Genomic DNA, 18,884 nt, shown 5'->3' on the forward strand with positions numbered 1-18,884 from the left:
CTCTCAAATTTGCCAATCTACTATCTATCACTGTTAAAGGCTCTAACCTTGGTGGTGGAAGAGATTGAGAGGCTACAAAGGGATTTCCTATGGAACATTAAGGTGGCAAAAAAAAAAAAGAAATTCCATTTGGTTAAGTGGGACTTGGTGTGTAGAGTTACAAAAGATAGGGGATTGGGAGTGAGAGGGTGGGAGTCTTTATTAAAGCTTTGTTTAGTGGGTATGGAAGTTTGAGAGGGAGAGGGAAGCTCTATGGAGGAGGGTGGTAGCATGTAAGTATGGGGTGGTAAACTTTGGGTGGGATAGTAGAAGATTTTGGGAAGATGATTGGATTGGAGTTGGAAGTCTTTATGATCTTTGCCCAAGATTATAAACCTTGAGCAAGAAAGGAGTGTCTATTGCCTATTGCTACATTATCAGTGACTCAGTGGTTTGGTGCCCTAGCCTGAGGAGACCTTTATTTGATTGGGAGGTGGAGGAATGTCTAGGGCTGTTGGCAAAGTTGCAGTGATGGTAATTGACCCTTCGGCTTCAGATGTCAAATGGTGGAAAGAATGTAAAGATGGAAGATTCACAGTCTAGTCAATGCACAATGCTTTGATGAAGAATCAGGTGGAGGGTGCATCAATTAGAGGTGTTTGGGGGAAACCAGTTCCTCCAAGAGTGGAAGCGTTTGCATGGCTGGTTTCAATGGGCAGTATCCTTGCTCAAGATATGCTGAAGAAAGAGGTGTTTTGTGTTATGTGTTTGGCTGAAGAGGAGAACATGTTATGCTTATTGGTCCAATGTAAATTTGTGAAAGGTATTTGGGCCTACTTTTTCAAGCTCTTCAAGGTGGCCGGATGGGTGCCAACTAATACTGCTGAGATCTTTGGTTGGTGTCCAAGAGTCCATGGAAGTCCTATCTAAAATCATTTGTAGCTGCATTCTCTTTGCTGTTTGCTGGGAGGTTTGGAAGGAGAGAAACAAAAGAATCTTTGAGGGGAAGATGAAAAGCTTGAAAGAAGTTGGGGTAGCAATCAGTTTGAAGTAGTTGATTGGGTACTGGTTCTTCCAGAGTTTGAAGGCCTCAGGAAAGGAGACTTTGGATCTGACTTTAGGAGCACTTTAAATGCTTGATTAGGCTTCTTGTATTTTGGATTATATTTCTTGCATGCTGGGGTAGTGAACTTACAACTTTTCTTGGTTTTCTGTTTATTGGAGGTGACTCCTTCTCACCTATGGTTGATGTACTTTCTCTTTTTAGTAATAATAAAATTTTCTTTATTTATCCTCAAAAACATCCTTCACAGCAAGAATCATAGCCTGTCTACATGGATTAAATTAGCCAAGCAGTTAAATTTCTCAAAGTTGGCACGATGCAAGTGGAATAATTCTGAAGACTGAGTTAGATAAAGAGAATGGTGAGAGGAGAATTTATGAGGGCTACCAACCAAATGGAGACACAGGATGAGAGTGGAAGCTAAGCAGTTTCTGATGGAGGAGAGTGCTTTAGGTTGAAGATTGATGTTGAAAGTGAGACAATAAGGCAAATGTACTGTAATATTAGAGAAGAAAAGCACAGTATGGTTGAAAGGATTTCTTGATGTTGAATGATACCATTGGATCAAGGTAAGGAGGCTGAAAGTGACAATGATGAAGGAATAGAATCAAGTGGGATTGAAGCTGTTATTGATGAAGCTCACGAGGTTGGTATAGCTCAATTGATTTGGAGTTGGCGGTGAACAAAGAGGTGGAGGTGAGCAAGATTTTGGGCATTCAATTTGTAGGGGGTGAGGAACTCGCAAGGAAAGCTTTTAGGAAATGCCTAAGAAGGGAACAGGTAAAGAAGCTGAAAGAAATTGCTTAGAGGATGATGGTAATCCTAGTTATCTGGTGTTGGCTGAAGCCGATGGGGATGGTTTAGGAGATAGTGGGAAGGAGTTGGCAGGTCAGATTTTTGAGAAGAACATGGTGTTGGAGCTTGAGAGGATTAATAAGACACTTCTAGATTTGTGGAGCGTCAGGAAGGCTTTGCTAGTCCACGGTCATAAGATCTACATTTGTCATGGATTGTCCAGAGATGGTGATGATGGTAGTTGTGAGGAATGTCAGTAAATTCCAGGAGAGGCTGAAGTTCTTGGATGTTTGGTTGGTATATTTGTTTGTCTTGGCGAAGATGTGAAGAAGGTGAAGCATGGCCATCTCTTGAATGGGGGGAGGACAGGTTGTTAGGGGTGAGATGTCTGAATGGGGAGGTTCACTTCTGTTAATGTTCTGCAACAGAGAAGCCACAGATTGGGTGTTGATGCACGAAAGTCAGTATCCAAGGAAGTAGATTTGTTCGTCTTGACAAAGATGTGAAGAAAATGAAGTGTGGGCATCTCTTGAATGGGGGAAGGACAGGTTGTTAGGGGTGAGATGTCTAAATGGAGGTTTACTTCTGCTAATGTTCTGCACAGAGAAGTGGCAGATTGGGTGTTGAAGTACAAAAGTCAGAATCCAAGAAGTACGGCATTAGGTTAAGTAGATGGTTCCCTGATGTTGGCACGTTTTTTTGTGGTTTAGGGAGGAGAGCAGTGTGGATTGGAGTTTTGGGGATTCCATTGCATACCTGGAGTTCAGGCAAGTTTGTGGAGATTGGGAACACATGCAGAACGTTTTTAAATTGTGATGATAGAAACAAAATTTGGGTGAAGGTTAGTAGGTTGGAGGATATACCTTTGACATCGAAACTTTTTTATGTAGGTGAACTGCATGATCTCAGAGTCTTTGTTGAAGGGGAAGATGCTACAGCTTTACTGTGGGAGATAGTAGGAAGGGGAGAAAGAAATTTTCAGCAAGGGGAGTGAGAAGCAAAGTGGCAGAGTGCTGAGGTCTAATTTAGAGAAGATGGAGAAGACAAAAGGTCTTTAGTTGGAGGTTGAAGACGATTTAGGGTTTGTTAATTTTGTAAGAGGGTTTAAGTTGGGATAGTTGGGGGTGATTTATCTTCAAAGGATGAGGTTCTTGAGGGTTTGGGGACAGCTGGTTTAAGTAAGGGTGAAGCTAAAGTGTCTTCAGTTCAAGGGTCTCGTGGATGTTATTTGTTAATTTTGAAAAATGAGGGTGAGCTATTTGCTCAACACATGTTGGTACAAGTTTCTTGGATTATAAAGAGGGACCAAGTGGAAGATAATTTAAAGATAAGGCCTAATTTCTTTAAAGAACATGGGGAGCTCTCAAAGAGTAATTGAAAAGTCGTTCGGGGTTTTTATGAGGAGGTTTGGGTGGGGACCACATAAAGATAAAGTTGAAATTTTCAATCTTTGATATCCAATGAAGTAAGTTAAGGGTCATTAGAGGGAGGGGTTGCAAATTTAAGAGTTCAAAAAAGGACTAAAAGTTTGAGGGTTTCAAGCCAAATAAGGGGAGCAGGCAAGGATCAAAGGGGAGAAACACGAATGGGTTTGGATGGTCACTATGTATGTCAAGACATGGAAAAGGAAGAGTGGTTCAAAGGCTATGGAAAAGCTTTGAGTTCAACTAGTGAAATTAGGATGTGGAAAAGCTTTTTGGTTTTTGAAAAGCTTCAAGCCCCATTTTGAGTTGAGATAGAAATTTGGGAGTAAGGAAGAGGTGTATGGTGTAAAGATTCATCAATAGGAACCTAGTGAAATTAGGCTTGGACCCAACCCTTTGAGTTCAACTAAGGTGCTTGCATAAAAGGTGGTGTCAAGTGTTCCATTTGTTCTTGGTGACGCTGAGGTGCCCATAAGTGAGATTAGTTTTGTTGCTATAATATTGGAATTTGGGTTTGGGAAGTCCTAGTGGAGGCTGAGTGCAAAATTTCTTTTGAGTTGTTTTCTTAAGTGGTAGTTGGAAGGATTGGCTTTTTACTTGGTTGTAGAAGGGTAGAGTCTTTGGTGGTTGATGTTGAAGATGTTGTGCCCATTGATTTAAAAGGCGCGCCAAAGGCGCGCCTGAGGCGCTCAGGCAACGCACCTTTTAAGGTATATGCCTTGCCTAGGTCCTAGGCGCAATAAATTCAAAAGCCGTGCGGCTAGTGTGCCTAGGCATGTGCTTGGTGTGCCTTGCGCTTCAGTTCAGCCGTGCGCCTTTTGTTCTTTAAACCTAACGGTTGGGGCGAGGGCTCCACCTCCAAACCCCTAATTATGCCTTCTTAAAAGACAATTAACATTATAAAAACATTTATTTTTGTGTAAGGATTGTAGTTTGATAAAACAAGAAGAGAGAAGGAAGAAAGGAAAAAGAGAGAGGAGAAAAGGAAATCTATTCAAATCAGTGGCTGGCGGTGCCTAAGTTAGTATTTATACTTAGGGCGACAACTTATAACAAATTCAATGGGAAAAGGCAGAAATGCCCCTACTAGGTCGCTACACATTACAACACTCCCCCTTAAGTTGGAGCATATATGTCAATCATGCCCAACTTGTCACACAGTTCATTATGTCGCAAATAGTGAAGACCCTTTGTAAGAACGTCAGCTAGTTGTTCCTTGGAACTGATGTAAGGAGTACAAACTTCCCCCTTTTCAAGTTTCCCTCTTATAAAATGCTTGTCAACTTCAATATGCTTGGTCCTGTTATGAAGAACTGGATTGGCTGCAATATTAATGGCTGCCTTGTTGTCACAGTAGAGAGACATTGGGCCATCAACAAAGAGGCCCAACTCTCCAAACAAATTCTTTACCCATAGTATTTCAGCAACTCCATATGCCATGGCCTTATACTCGGCCTCAACACTAGATCTGGCCACTGCACTTTGTTTTTTGCTTCTCCAAGTGACCAAGTTTTCACCAGCAAAGGTACAATATCCACTAGTTAATTTCCTATCATCAACTGCCCCAGCCCAATTTGCATCTGTGTAGACTTCCACTTTCATATGACCATGTTTCTTGAAAAGTAACCCAGTTCCTGGATACTTCTTCAGATATCTAAGTACCCACTCAGTTGCCTCTAAATGGGAGGATGTTGGTGCATGCATAAACTGACTAAGGACACCAACAACATAAGCTATATCTGGCCGAGTCATTGATAGGTAGAGAAGTCTCCATACCAACCTTTGAAACTTCTTGACATCTATCACTGGTTCTCCAATACAATCACCAAGTCGATGGTTTTCCTCAATAAGGGAATCTACAGGCTTTGCTCCTAACTTTCCCGTGTCTTGCAAGAGATCTAGGACATACTTCCTTTGGGAAATGAAGATGCCCTTTTTTGAGCGGGCAACCTCAACACCAAGGAAATAACGTAGCTGTCCTAGATCTTTCACCTCAAACTGCATAGCAAGGGATTCTTTGACCTTTTGAATCACAGAGTCCCAATTCCCCGTAATCACAATGTCATTGATGTAGACAATTAATAGCACAACATTCTTCTGGTTTCTTTTGACAAATAGAGTATGGTCAGATTGGCACTGCTTAAACCCAATTTGCTAAAGAGCCAAGTGAAATCTGTTGAACCAGGCCCTTGGGGATTGTTTTAAACCATCTAAAGATTTTTTTTTTTTAGTTTGCAAACTTTCCCTTCACACCCTTGTGCTACAAACCCAGGAGGCTGAATCATGTAAACTTCTTCCAGATCCCCATTTAAGAATGCATTTTTGATGTCCAGTTGGTGGAGCTCCCAATCAAAGTTAATAGCCAAGGATAGTATAATGTGAATAGTGTTCATTTTAGCAATTGGGGCAAAAGTTTTTGCATAATCAACCCCATACACCTGAGTATACCCTTTTGCAACTAACTTGGCTTTATACCTTTCAATTGACCCATCTACTGTATGTTTTACTATGAATACCCACTTGCACCCCATTGGCTCCTTGCCTTCAGGAAGATTCATCAACTCCCAGGTGTTGTTTTTGTGAAGAGCACTAATTTCTTCCTTCGTTGCCTTTGTCCATTCAGGTATAGGTAAGGCTTCTGCAACACTTTTGGGAATGGAGACACAATCAATGGCAGTAAAAAAGGCACAAAATGAGGGAGCAATGTCCATTCAGGTATAGGTAAGGCTTCACATGCATGTGAAGCATCATACTACGGGCAACTTCAAGGATATGTCGGTTCTTCCTTTCAGCAATGCCATTCTGTTGTGGTATTCTAGCATATGAGCTTCTATGAAGAGATCCATGAGAGGAGAAAAACTCAGCTAAGTCATGATGGAAATACTCCTTTGCATTATCTGATTGGAAAATTGGACTTTAACATGAAATTGAGTGAAAACCATGCGGTGAAAATCTTGCACAATCTTGGGTACTTCTCTCAAAAGCATAGGATATAGCCAAGTGTATCTCGAATAGTCATCAATAAAGCTGATAAAGTACTTTTACCCACCCTTAGTAGGTATGTTTACAAGGCCCCAAACATCATAAAAGACAACATGGAAAGGCAAAGTGGAACGTTTGACAATGTAAACTAGTAATAGACACTGAATTGAACAATTCAAGGAACATAACTTTCAAAGACTCAAAGGACAAATGACCAAGACAATTATGCCACAACCACAGTTGACTGTTTGTAGACTGACTCATAGGCTGACTCATAAGACTCATAGAGGCCAATGCCGTAGGACCAGCTTTATTCTCCAAGATGTAGAGGCCATCAACCATATTTCCTTTAGCAATCATCCTCCCTGAGGTTAAATCCTAGAAAACACAAGAATGAGGAAAAAAATGTTACACAACAGTTTAAGGACTGAGTAATACTGCTTATAGATAACAAATTAATAGGAAGTTTGGGAACATGAAGGGTATGGGATAAGACAAGGCCATCAAGAAGGAATACAAATCTCTGACAAGCAATGGTGGATAAAGACCCATCAACAAGTCTCACTTTATCCCTTCTAGAGAGGAGTGTAGGTTTGAAAGAGATTTGACTTACCAATCATATGGTTTGATGCCTTGAGTCAATGATCCAAGGTGACTCGGGAGCAAAGGTACACACATGAAATGTACAACACCTTTACCTGATGTAGAAGCGAATGAGGTATAAGGGGTAGGAACCAACCTATCCATCTGCCCAAGGGTCCTACCATACAATTCCAAATGATCTCTGAAGGAGTTGATGATGTCTTCCTTGGGATCAGAACCACTAGGATTCTCTTGAGAAAAAATAGTAGTCTGATTATTTTGTTGATAATCTTGTGTGGCCAGATGTGCAGAAGTAAATTTCTTCTGAGGAGGCTTCTTTGAAGTGTCTTGATTTTTTGTTGCTCACTTGGGCTTTCCCACTAACTCCCAACAGGTTTCTCGAGTGTGTCTAGGCTTCTGGCAGTGAGTACACCACAGTTTGTCCTTGTCTTCACCTTTCCTTAATTCTCCCTTTTTCATTCCTATGTTACCCCCTCTTGCAGCTAGGGCAATATGTAGATAGGCTACAAACTTACAAGTAGATGGTTCTACTTGAAGCTGATAAATCTTGGCAAAGTGCCTCTGTTCAGAATAGGTTGCTTTAGCTTGTTCCCAAATTTCACAAGCTGTGTCAGCCCATATGAAATTTTTCTTTACATGAGGCAACATGGAGCCTAACAACCATGACATAACCATGCTGTTTTTTTGATCCCATCGATCATGTTCAGCAGTACTAGACTTTGGTTCTTTTATTTTTCCACTTATATAACCAGCCTTCCCCCTAGTAGTGATATAAAGTTTGATGCCTTTGGACCATTCTAGATAATTCAAGCCATCAAAGGGGGCAATGGACATAGAGAAGATCATGTTGTCCATTCCCCCATTTAGGTTTCCTTGCTAGGAAGTAATACAAGAGGTTGCTGAATCCTCAGTAGCCATTTCCACAAAAAAAATTACTGCTGCTTTTTTTTTTTTTTTTTTCAAAAAACCAATCTGAGATAGAGGGTTTTTTCTTTTGAAAAATAAGAAGGCTCCAAAAATAGGTTCAACAGGACTGTAGGTCAATAACTCTTAGCCGAAACACTTCAGTTTATAAGAGGAGGAGACATCCAGCCCCTACAACCTCAAAACTGTGACATTCATAGTGGTCAAATATTTATGTATGAATGTAACAGTACATACCTGGCTTCCACGACCTACAGTACATAGAGAAACCTCAGAAAACAAAGCCTTAATGCATTCGATTGTCGCCACAAACCCAGAAAAAACACCTTACTGTATTTGGTTGTCACCACAAATCTAGAGAGAACCTTTATTGCATTCTACTGCCATCACACCCTTCTTCTTGGTACAACGACCAAGAGAGAAGAAAGGAAAAAATGAGGGCTGAAGGTTGCGCCCAGATGAAGAACACGATGGAGTCTTCAATCAAAAGGAAGATTTTCGAAAAAGGAAAAAAAACACGATCTGAGAAGGTTGTGCCTAGATCAATGCTATAATACCATGTAGTTCGATAGAACAAGAAGAGAGAAGAGAGAAGGAAGAGAAGGAAGAAAGGAGAAAGAGAGGAGAAAAGAAAATCTATTCAAATCAGTGGCTGGCGGCGCCTTTTATATATAGGGCGACAACTTATAACAAATACAATGGGAAAAGACAGAAATGCCCCTACTAGGTCTCTACACATTACAACTAGGATTAAGAATTTAAGATCCTAACATTGATTTGTTTGGGCTTGCCTCAAGGGGCTTGGTACAAAGGCGGCTCATAAATCAAGAATGCAAGATGTTTTACATCACGTTAGCTATTTAAAGTGATGCAATTGAGGAAAAAACGTTGTAGGTTTTACATGCTTGAAAATGTTTTATATGTTATCTATCAGAAAAATAAAAAGAAAATGTTTTATATGTTTGATTTTATTTTTAAATTTTCATTTGAATACACTTTACATGTTATGTTTATGTATTTTGATTTTAGATAATAGGTTTTTTAAAATATTTATTTTGAAATTAAAGTTTATATTTTTATTTATGTTATGATTAGTATTTTTTAATTGCTTTTAGTTTTTTTATTTTTTTGCCATTTTTTGTACTTTTGCCCCTCGTTTCAAAAGGTGTGCCTTGCGCCTTGTGCCTCGGGTGCAAATTGCCCCTTGAGTTTTTTTTTTTTTTTTGTGCCTTGTGCTTTTAATACACTGGTTGTGCCTTTGAAGAAGTCAAATAGCACGAATAAATCTCAACTTGTCTATGTTACAAAGGTGTTCTCACATCTTAAAGATGGTCTTGTAGGAGGAGTCCTACCATCAAGTACAAAAGATTAGACAAAAGAAAGGGAGTAAAAGGCTGTGATAATGAGATAGAGGATATGGAGTTTTTTTTTTAAACCTTGTTTTAGATGGGTAGGAGGAGTGGCTTGTTGGAATTGGTGGTTTTGCTTGGATTATTTGAAGTGCGTTGTTTTCTTTTTTTTTTTTCTGTTCTTTGTTTTGAGTGGATGGACTAGGGAGTTTGTGATGGGGATTTTTCTTTTTTCAGTTCTTTGTTTTAGACGATTTGAGTGTGTTGTTTCCTTTTGTATTCTCTTTTTTTCTTTTAATGATTTTTTTTTTCATTTTCAAAACAAAAGAAGATTTAGAAACCAGAGAAAAGATAGAAACATTTTGGTCTCCAAATTGTTGCTAGATTAAAAGGGGGTCTATTTGGATTGGGCCAAACAAGAAGATGATGAAATCAAAGAAAGTCTTGAAAAAGAGGTAGAAATCCATTGTATTGGTTTATTCTCTCTCATCTTGTACTTTTGGTTTTTCTCTTGGGCTGGTTTTTTCTGTTCCTTTCTGTTCAGCTAGCTTGGAGTTGCAATCTAAGGTGGGTTGGGTTCCGAGTGGGTCTGTTGTGGTTAGGGTGCTTTCAGGTTCCTTTTCTTTCTAATAAAAAAGTAGAGTATTTGGGGTCTGTTGTTTATGCTGTTCGGTGGGTGTTTGGTAGGAGCTTCTTATCGCTCACCATCCTTGTATCTCTTTCTTCTTTTTTAATAATATTTTTTTATTTTATTACCAAAAAATGTTTTGATAGCTATAGACTAGGAGGATTTGGGGAATGAACTAAACGTGGATAGGAAATGTTTTCAATGATCTTCATATGCTTGCCAATCTACCAGTCTACTTCCTTTCAGTGTTTAGGATCCCCCGTAGGGAAGCTAGGAAATTAGAAAAATTGATGAGAGATTTTCTTTGGGTACTAGGGGAAGAGAAAAAGGATCACTTAGTTGATTGGGAGACAATGTGCCGGAGTAAAGAGGGGTAGGGGGTTTGGGATTAGGGAATTTGTTCCTTAAAGATGAAGCTTTATTGGGGAAGTGGATGTGGAAATGGCCTCTGGAAAGAGAAAGATTGTGGCACAGGATGGTGGTTAGTATTCATGGCTGTACTGCCTCTGGTTGGGATGTCGGAGTATCTCATCGGGCTACCCAAACAACACCTTGGAAGGTAGTACATGGCATTCTTCCCAAATTCCTTCAACTTGTGAGGTATGACACTTGCTCTGGGAGTTTAATTCATTTTTGGGAAGACACTTGGGTGGGCAATCAACCCCTAAAAGATCTTTTTCCTTCCCTTTATTTTCTTTCCCTTTATAAAAAGGAGGTTAGTTTTGTCTTTCTCCCCTCTCCGGTATTACCTTTATCCTTGAACTGGGACTTTGTTTTTTGTAGGGGATTAAGGGAGGCTGAGTTTGTTTGTGTTACTGAACTTCTTTCCATCTTAGACGGTGTTTGTGTGGACCCCCTTCTCCTAATAGAAGAGTGTGGACCCCTATTCCAAAAGGTTCCTTCACTTGTGCATCCTTCAAATCCCTCTGTGTACCTCCCTTGAGCCTTTCCCTGTAAAAGAAGTTTGGTCTAAGCCTGTTCCCCCCAAAATTGCTGTTTATTGCTGGGAGGTGTACCTTGGTAAGATCAATACTTTAGAGAATTTACAAAAGAAAAAGCCTTTTCTGTGTTTATCCCCAAACTGGTGTGCTTTGTGCAAATCTCATAGTGAGGACTGTTACCACTTACGGATTTCTTGTTCTTTTGCTGCAGCTCTCTGGGATTGGATATCTGTTTGGTTTGGATATATGTGGAATCAGCCAACAGAGGTAAAGTTCTTGTTTTCTCCGTCTACCTTTGCTTGCCCAACAAAAAGAGGGAGCAATATGTGGAGATGTTTCAGAGAGGCCACCCTATGGACAGTTTAGGAAGAAAGAAACGCTAGAATCTTCCAAGATAAGGAGAGATCTTTTACAGAAGTTAAGGAATGTGTTTTAACCAGAGCTATTCACTAGCTGAAATCCTTGGCTTTGTTCAACTCTTTCTCCTTTGATGACATTTGGAGGAATTGGGCTGTAGTCACACACTCCGGTTAGGAAAACTAGGGCTGCAACAGTTTGGGTAACTCCTCAAGAAGGGATTATTAAACTAAATTTTGATGGAAGCAGTAACCCAAGACCGTCTGGAATAGGAGTCTTGAGGAATGAGAATGGCAATAATATATCTTTATTCTCTAGCCTGGTAGGAATAGGAGATTCCACAAGAGCTGAGTTGTTGGCTGCAGTACAAGGAATTCAGATTGCTAATCAACTAGGAGTGGAGAACCTATTAATTGAAGGAGACTCTAAGGTGATTGTGAGTTGGCTGTGAAATCCTGACTCAGTTGCTTGGAGTTATAAGGATCACATCAAAAAAGTTTTAACGAGGCACATTTTGTGTAGATACCAGTGGGTGGGTACGGAGGCAAATACCTTGGCTGATTATCTTGCAAAACAAGGGTCTATTAGATATCAGTTATTTTGGGCAGCTTTGTAATCTTTTTTCTTTGAACACTTATAATGATTAGTGGAGGCTGCATCTCATGCCTCCCCAAGGGATGCTTGTAAAGTTTTATTCTGACTGATTAATGAACTCATTTTCAACTATCAAAAAAAAAAAAAAGATCTTCCTGTTCTTCTCTTAATTGACCTTGAGATCTTAAGAATGTAGATATGCACAAAGACATACATGCATACATATGTAGAAACATAATACATCATTAATGGCTATTAAATTTATGTCTACGTTTGGGTATTTTATACTCAAGTATCTAAAAATGGTGCTCAGAGTTCCTATTAAGATCATAAAAGTAACATGTTTATGTGTGTATTGCATAGACATGCTCCTCTTATCAGTTTAGGGATATAAAGCAAGATCTTATTGTTTTACTTTTTTATTCTTGAGAAGGTTTACACAAAGTGCGGAAGAAGAGCCATGCCAACCATGATGATGGGGTCTTCAGCGATATTCATAGATTGTGATGAGTGCTGGAAATTGTTGTTAGTCACAAGGAAGGGATCAGTATATGTGTGGGATTTGTTTAACAGGACCTGTCTGCTGCATGATTCACTAGCTTCTTTGATTACTTCTAGTCCAAATTCATCTGGCAAAGATGCAGGTGTCATTTTGAAGATCAAATTTCATTTGGATAATTAGGCCATATTTTCTTTATTTTGTTGGCTATTAGTTTATTGCTTCTTGTCTTTGCGGATTTTGAATGTAGTTGTGGTTACCTAACATCTTGAACCTTTAAATTAGATGGTTGTGGTGTTTACTGTTACTGTATTTGCAGGTATAATTAAAGTTATATCTGCAAGGTTCTCGAAATCTGGTTCACCTCTTGTCATTTTGGCCACCCGACATGCCTTCCTTTTTGATATGAGCATGATGTGTTGGCTGAGGATTGCAGATGATTGCTTCCCTGCATCCAATTTTGCAACTTCCTGGAATCTTAGTTCAACTCAGAGTGGTGAACTAGCTGCTTTGCAGGTGGATATTGGGAAGTTTTTAGCAAGAAAGCCAAGTTGGAGCAGGTACACAAGGATAACTTTTCTAGTTTTGATGTTTAATATGTTGCATGCACTACTGACAATGTATCTGTAACTGCAATTTAACTTGGACTTGTGTGTTGGTACAGGGTGACTGATGATGGGGTGCAGACACGTGCACATTTGGAGGCTCAGTTGGCATCTTCACTGGCATTAAAGTCCCCTAATGAGTACCGCCAGTGCCTTCTGTCATACATACGTTTTTTAGCAAGGTTTGTGCATTTCAAGTTTTCTTGTTGAGTATTTTAGCTAGTGAATTTTTCTTCTTTTTGTTGGTTGACTTGATTCCATTTAGTGGGGTTCCTTTTTTTTTTTCTAGTTTTAGTACCTTATGCTAAATCTGTATCTCTCTTCTGGCACTCCTTTATGCTGTGATAATCTTCATATTTTTTTGGTGCCACTAAGTTGTGATATGCCTTCTGGCACCAGGCAGCTGAATCTATTTGTCTTTATCAGTTCAATCAACTTATTTTAGTCTTGGAGGCGGCAATAGTATTTCTTTACGAGTAGCTGAAATGTAACTGCTTAGAAGGGTGAAATGATTTGATTGAGTTATATCAATACTTTTTGGGATAAATAGTTGTATATACCCTGTAGTTTCAAAACCTACTTATGTGTTTACCTTGTAAGATGGTCCCACATGACACAAATAGACCTAGACCATCTGTTAGAAGAACATTTAGGACCATTGCATATGCCTATTATTTTTTTTTCATAATCCCATTTTACTCTCATATTCTTCTCTCTTCCTCTCTGTTTTCTTTCCTGTTCCATTTCTTCCCTGTCGGTTCTCTCTCTCTCTCTCTGTGTATATATATATATATATATATATATACCTTCTTCCTTTCTTCCCCACCCACTAGTTTCTCCTCTCTCTCTCTCTCTTTCTCTCCCCCCTTTTTCCTCTCCTCATCTCTTCCTCTTTTGCTCCCAGCTAGTTTGACTGTTTGTTCGTGAAAAGGAAATGGGGATCAATTTTGATTAATTTTTGCAAGGGGCACACCAAAAAACTAGATAACAGAAAAAACGTAGGAATTTTTACAAGGGCCAAACAGGGCAAACAAAGAGCACTTTGATTGAGTGGTGTTTGCAACAGCAGAGAAGAAAGGAAGGGAAAGAAACGTCCATTACAGCCCTGAGACACCACTGTCTTCTCTTGGTGGTGTTTGCAGCTGTGGTGAAGAGAGGAAGGTCAGCAAGGTATATATTAGGTTTTGAAACTTTAGGGTATATATTTTTTTTGATAATTAACAGAAACTTTCATTAAGAGATATTAAGCGAAAAAGATACAAGAGGAGGGGTAAAATCTCTTAACCTCCCTAAAGGTACATTTCAATTTACAATATTGCCCAGAAAACTATAGGGTATATTTCCACAAAAAAAACCTACAGGGTATATATAAGTAGTTTCCTCAAACCTCAGGGTAATATAAGTAATTATCTTTTTTTTTAGGGGTGAGCTGTTTCATGTGCTTGAGACTTTTGAAGGATATTGATTCTTGCTTCTAGTGCCATTGTATCAAATTGAGCTATGCTTTATTTATCACTTTAATCAATAAGATAGTCCATTGGACCATATGAATGCGCTAGAGCCTAGAATAAATATAAAGGAAGGAGGGCATACCATTCTGGATTACTGGATTGAAGTTTTAGGAATACTTTTTCCATTGTATATCATGCAATTTGAAAATGAATGGAAGAACTATATAGGATCAGGAAGTCAGTCATCTGCAGGAACCTAGGAGTAACTCCAATAGGTGCTAAAATGAGTGAGTAGACTAAGATGGTTTTGTAATGTCCATAGAAGACCACCAACAGCCCCAGTTAGAAGAACTGATTTGTTATAAGTTGAAGGGGCTAGAAGAGCCAGGGGTAGACCAAAAAGAACAGAGATGGGTAGAACCATAGAAATAGTAAGAAATGATTTAGCACTAATAACAGTGGATATAGCTTTAATAGAATGGATTGGCAAAAGAGGATTCATGTAGCCAACCCCATATAGTTGGGATAAGACATGGATGATGATGATGATGATATCATGCAATTTGTTGATATATCCACCTTATATTTACAGCGTGGCTCTCATATCTATATTGGTTTGTTGTTTCTTGTTCTCAAGTCATATTATTGGCATTTATTCACAAGAAAATAAAATTACAAAATCAAGGAATAGGTAATTCATAAGTTTTATGTACTATGTAGTTCATCTTACTATGAGTAATGACAGATGAATATCACTTCCTTGTCATTGTTGATGTTGCTGCCTATTTTACATTACATTTGTTTATATATTAGTTCCTATATATTTCTAATCACTAAAAGTGAGGCCTTTGATTGTTTGGTACCTTTCAATGTCATGTACTCCTGAAATGTGATTCTCAACCATGTCATTAATCTGGCTGTTAAAGGTGCTGGTCAGGCAAGAGAAAGATTGTTTGGTACCTTCCTAAATAAGAGCCTTGTGTGGGATCCCCTAAGCATTCAATTTGGAAGTCAGTTTTGCTTAACAATTGGGTCCATTGGTACAGCGGGAAGTTGGTCCAATCTTCTGGGTGCTCATGGTTTGCAGTTTGCTTAAATTGTTAGGATATCTAGGCTCGAGAAAGAAGCAGAGGCTGGACAATACAATGTTGCTTTTAATAATTTTTTGTTGCTTTTATGATGTTCGGCAATTTTAACCTGTGAATATTTGATCAAGCCAGGCTGGGAAATACTGTTCCAAGTAATACTGGATAATTGGCTTAACACAAGGTCCAAAAGTATCAACTGAATGCACTAACCCTACATGAAACACGTCATAACATGATAAGATTTATAATTGTATAAAACCCTAGATAGGAACTATATAAATAAATATTTGCTCTGCTTAAGCAAATAATTGTCCCGAAAGTTTATCATCATCTAAGCTTGTCCCAACTATATGGGATCGGCTACATGAATCCTGTTTTTCCATTCTGTTCTTTTCAGTGCTATATCCATTGTTAGATTATGGGTTATTGTCCCAAAATTTAAAAGCCTAGACAACAGCCTTAGCACAAGGTCCAAGATGTGTTCCCTTAATACATTAGCAACCCTGTTGGAAACTAAATTACTTTACCTTTCCTAAAAAAAAGTAAATAGCCAAGTCATGGCATGATAAGATCTGAATGCACAAGTACTGCTGGTTCTTGTCTGTTCCTTAATTTAGTCTTTGATTGATCCTCAAGTGAAAAGTGAGTGTTATTTTAACGTGACTCCATTTGGCTGTTGTAGTCAACAAAATAAATAATCTTTCTATTATTTTCTTGCAGAGAGGCAGATGAGTCCCGTCTACGAGAAGTCTGTGAGAGCTTTCTTGGGCCCCCAACAGGAATGGCTGAATCAACATCATCAGATCTCAAGAATCCAGCCTGGGATCCTTGTGTGCTTGTGAGGCTTTGAAATCTCTTTTCTAATGTCTTAATGCATCCTAAAACAGATATAGTATTTTTCTTGATTATCACATAGTTTTTTGTGCTGTAGAAAAAAATCAATTCTGAAATTTAGATCATTTGAAGCTGTACCCTCTGATGTTTTAAAAGCTGTGCCTAAGTGTACAAGTAGGGCGTATTTAAAGGCAGGTGCCTTGCTTTAACTCAGGCGCAATCCTTTTCAAAAGAGACACACCTGGTGCACTTGCCCTTAGCCTGAGAGCATGTCTTTTCTACATGTGTCGTTCTTTATTTTAGTTCTTTGGTATTTGTTTTACACTTTTGTATTGATTGGTCTATCAATTTTTAAATTACCTGCTATTGCTTTTTGTACTTGTAGACTAGTAATGGACTATTAACATTTAAAATAAACAAAACAAAAACCTTTTAAGTTAAATACTTGAAGCCTTAGTTCTTGCAAATAGGATCTCAAATAGTAAATTTTCCAATAAAGAAGCAATAGCCATAGTTTTCAAGTCACTAAGTGAAGAAGCTAGGTGGTAGGGGGCACCTAGACATCGCCTAGGTGATGGAATCTTTTACATAGAAACCATGAATCCTAGGATAATTCCTTATGTTACATATTCATTTGTAATTATCTATAAACTTCAGAAAAGTTATAAGCTTCATATTAAAACATAGAAAATAACATATTTATGAGAAGAAAAAAATAAAGAAAGAAAATTCAGAAAAATATAGGGGCTGAGCACCTATTTTTGTCTAGGAAAAAGAAAAAAAAAGGTGGTGCAAGGAGAAGAAGAAGAAGAAGAAGAAGAAGATGATGATGATGGTGATGATAAAGAATGTGTTGATTGGACAGAATTTTAAATTCTTATTTGCTTATTGGTTCAGGTTTTGAAGTCTTTGAGGGTTCAAGACAGCATATGCCAGCACGTGTGTTGATTGAACCTAATAAGAAAATAATAAAATGAATGTAGTATATAAACCCACAAAATGACTGGTTTAGCTTAATATCTTTTTAATTATTATTATTATAATTATCAAAGAACTAAGAATATAAAAATTTTTTATAGCTGAATGTACAAAATCGGTAAGGTGATTAAGTGAGGCAGCCATCCATAGATGCCTTGTTGCCTAGGCATCGCCTTGACAACTATGGCAAGTTGGCAACAACTAAATCCCTACCTAAGCCTAAAATAAAATGAACTGTGATTCTGTGATTAAAATCATAAATCAAATGCTTGTGTGTGTGTGTGTGGCCTTGAAGAGATAACAATTTAAAGGCCCCAACCTTCCTAATGTTATGAATGTAAGACATCTAACATCACACTACCTACTTGAAGTAGTGCAATTAGGAGATAATTAACACATTAAAAGTTTCACATGCTTGAATTGTTGATTGAAGCAGTTGGGTATGATCCACATGTTTATTTTCACATTCACTTTTTCACTTAGAATATGTTTTATGTATTATGCTTGTGTATTTTAATTTGAGCCAATAGGTTTTTGAAAACTTTTAATTTCTATCAGAATACAGTTTCTCATTTTTTATGTGATACTGTTATTTTTATTTCTTGAATTTTCCTTAAAAATTCACACCTTGCTTTGAAAATGTGCACATCTCACCTTGGACCTTTAGCCTCAGGCACTAAAGGCATTGCTCTTTTAAAACACTGCTACCTCCAGATGTGTCCTCTTTCTATTTCTATTGGGAATTCCAAACTTTTGTTGTTGGAATATTATCAACACCATCTAGGGGCCTCTGATTGGAATAATGGAAAATCTCGGGCTGAAAAGCATGAGAAATTTAGAATGAAGGTTCAGAGTCTGAGAGCAGTCACTTTGTGTAAAGAAAATTCCAAAAGATTAGGTGTGACCAACATATTGGTCTTTATATCTGGAGACCAATATGTGTTAACTAATTGAAGTGTCAACCATTTTCATGTATTTTCTTTTTTAATACCAATATGTCTTTATCTTGTCAATTTCAAGGTTTCAAGTTACCAAGTTCATGTTATAAATCAACAATTTGTTCTCTGCAGGGTATGAAAAAACATAAACTCCTAAGAGAAGATATACTTCCAGCCATGGCATCAAATAGAAAGGTGCAACGATTACTTAACGAGTTCATGGACCTCCTATCTGAATACGAAAGCATTGAAACTTTTGTAGATCACACAAACGCTGTTGATCATACAAATTCTTCCCCACCAACAGAAGGTAAGGTAGACTCCGTCCACGCATTGACAGATCAGCTGGATTCTACCCTACCATCCAAGGACACTGCAACTTGAGTATAGACATTGGCCAAATGAGAGAAAATATAAGGCTGTTTAGACCGATGTCAGAGACCTGGGAATGCAGAGAATGAAACATAGGTATATGGGAGCCAAGCTTGCTCTGGCATTTGTATTTTATAACCAAGTCCACGTGACATCTCTCCAGATTCTCCGAAAATTTTTTGGTGTACCTAGTGGCTATTGTTGTTGATGCTTCTCATCCTTGATTGATGTACCATCTGTAGTGTGTTTTCCCTTTGTTCCAAGTTCTAACCCCTCTTTGAAGCAGCAGCTCCCAAGTGTGTATTACTAATCAATCATTTCATCATGTTGTTTATTTGGGCTAGTTTTATTGATTTCCTTGATTAATTTTTGACTCATTTACGTTGTGAATGACTGTTTTTATCTATAGGATTTTATGGGTTAGGATGTATAGGGCTTGTCTCCTTCCATATTCCTTCCATAATAACAGCTTAACAAGTT

At 38.3% G+C, this 18,884-nt stretch overlaps 1 protein-coding gene across 2 annotated transcripts in view; it reads left to right on the forward strand.

Moving 5' to 3' along the window:
* HIRA (histone chaperone HIRA-like protein) overlaps window positions 1-18,884 on the forward strand; it is a 31,212-nt gene extending 12,328 nt beyond the window's left edge. For both annotated transcript variants that reach the window (XM_010274244.3, XM_010274245.3), the window contains exons 6-10: window positions 12,073-12,283; window positions 12,458-12,698; window positions 12,803-12,925; window positions 16,003-16,120; window positions 18,165-18,884. In XM_010274244.3, coding sequence (XP_010272546.1) covers window positions 12,073-12,283; window positions 12,458-12,698; window positions 12,803-12,925; window positions 16,003-16,120; window positions 18,165-18,416 — 945 coding nt within the window. In that variant the 3' untranslated portion in view covers window positions 18,417-18,884. The remainder of the gene's footprint in view (window positions 1-12,072; window positions 12,284-12,457; window positions 12,699-12,802; window positions 12,926-16,002; window positions 16,121-18,164) is intronic.

This window comes from Nelumbo nucifera, chromosome 1, assembly GCF_055504915.1.
Source record: "Nelumbo nucifera cultivar China Antique chromosome 1, China Antique-T2T, whole genome shotgun sequence".
Classification (NCBI taxonomy): Eukaryota; Viridiplantae; Streptophyta; class Magnoliopsida; order Proteales; family Nelumbonaceae; genus Nelumbo; species Nelumbo nucifera.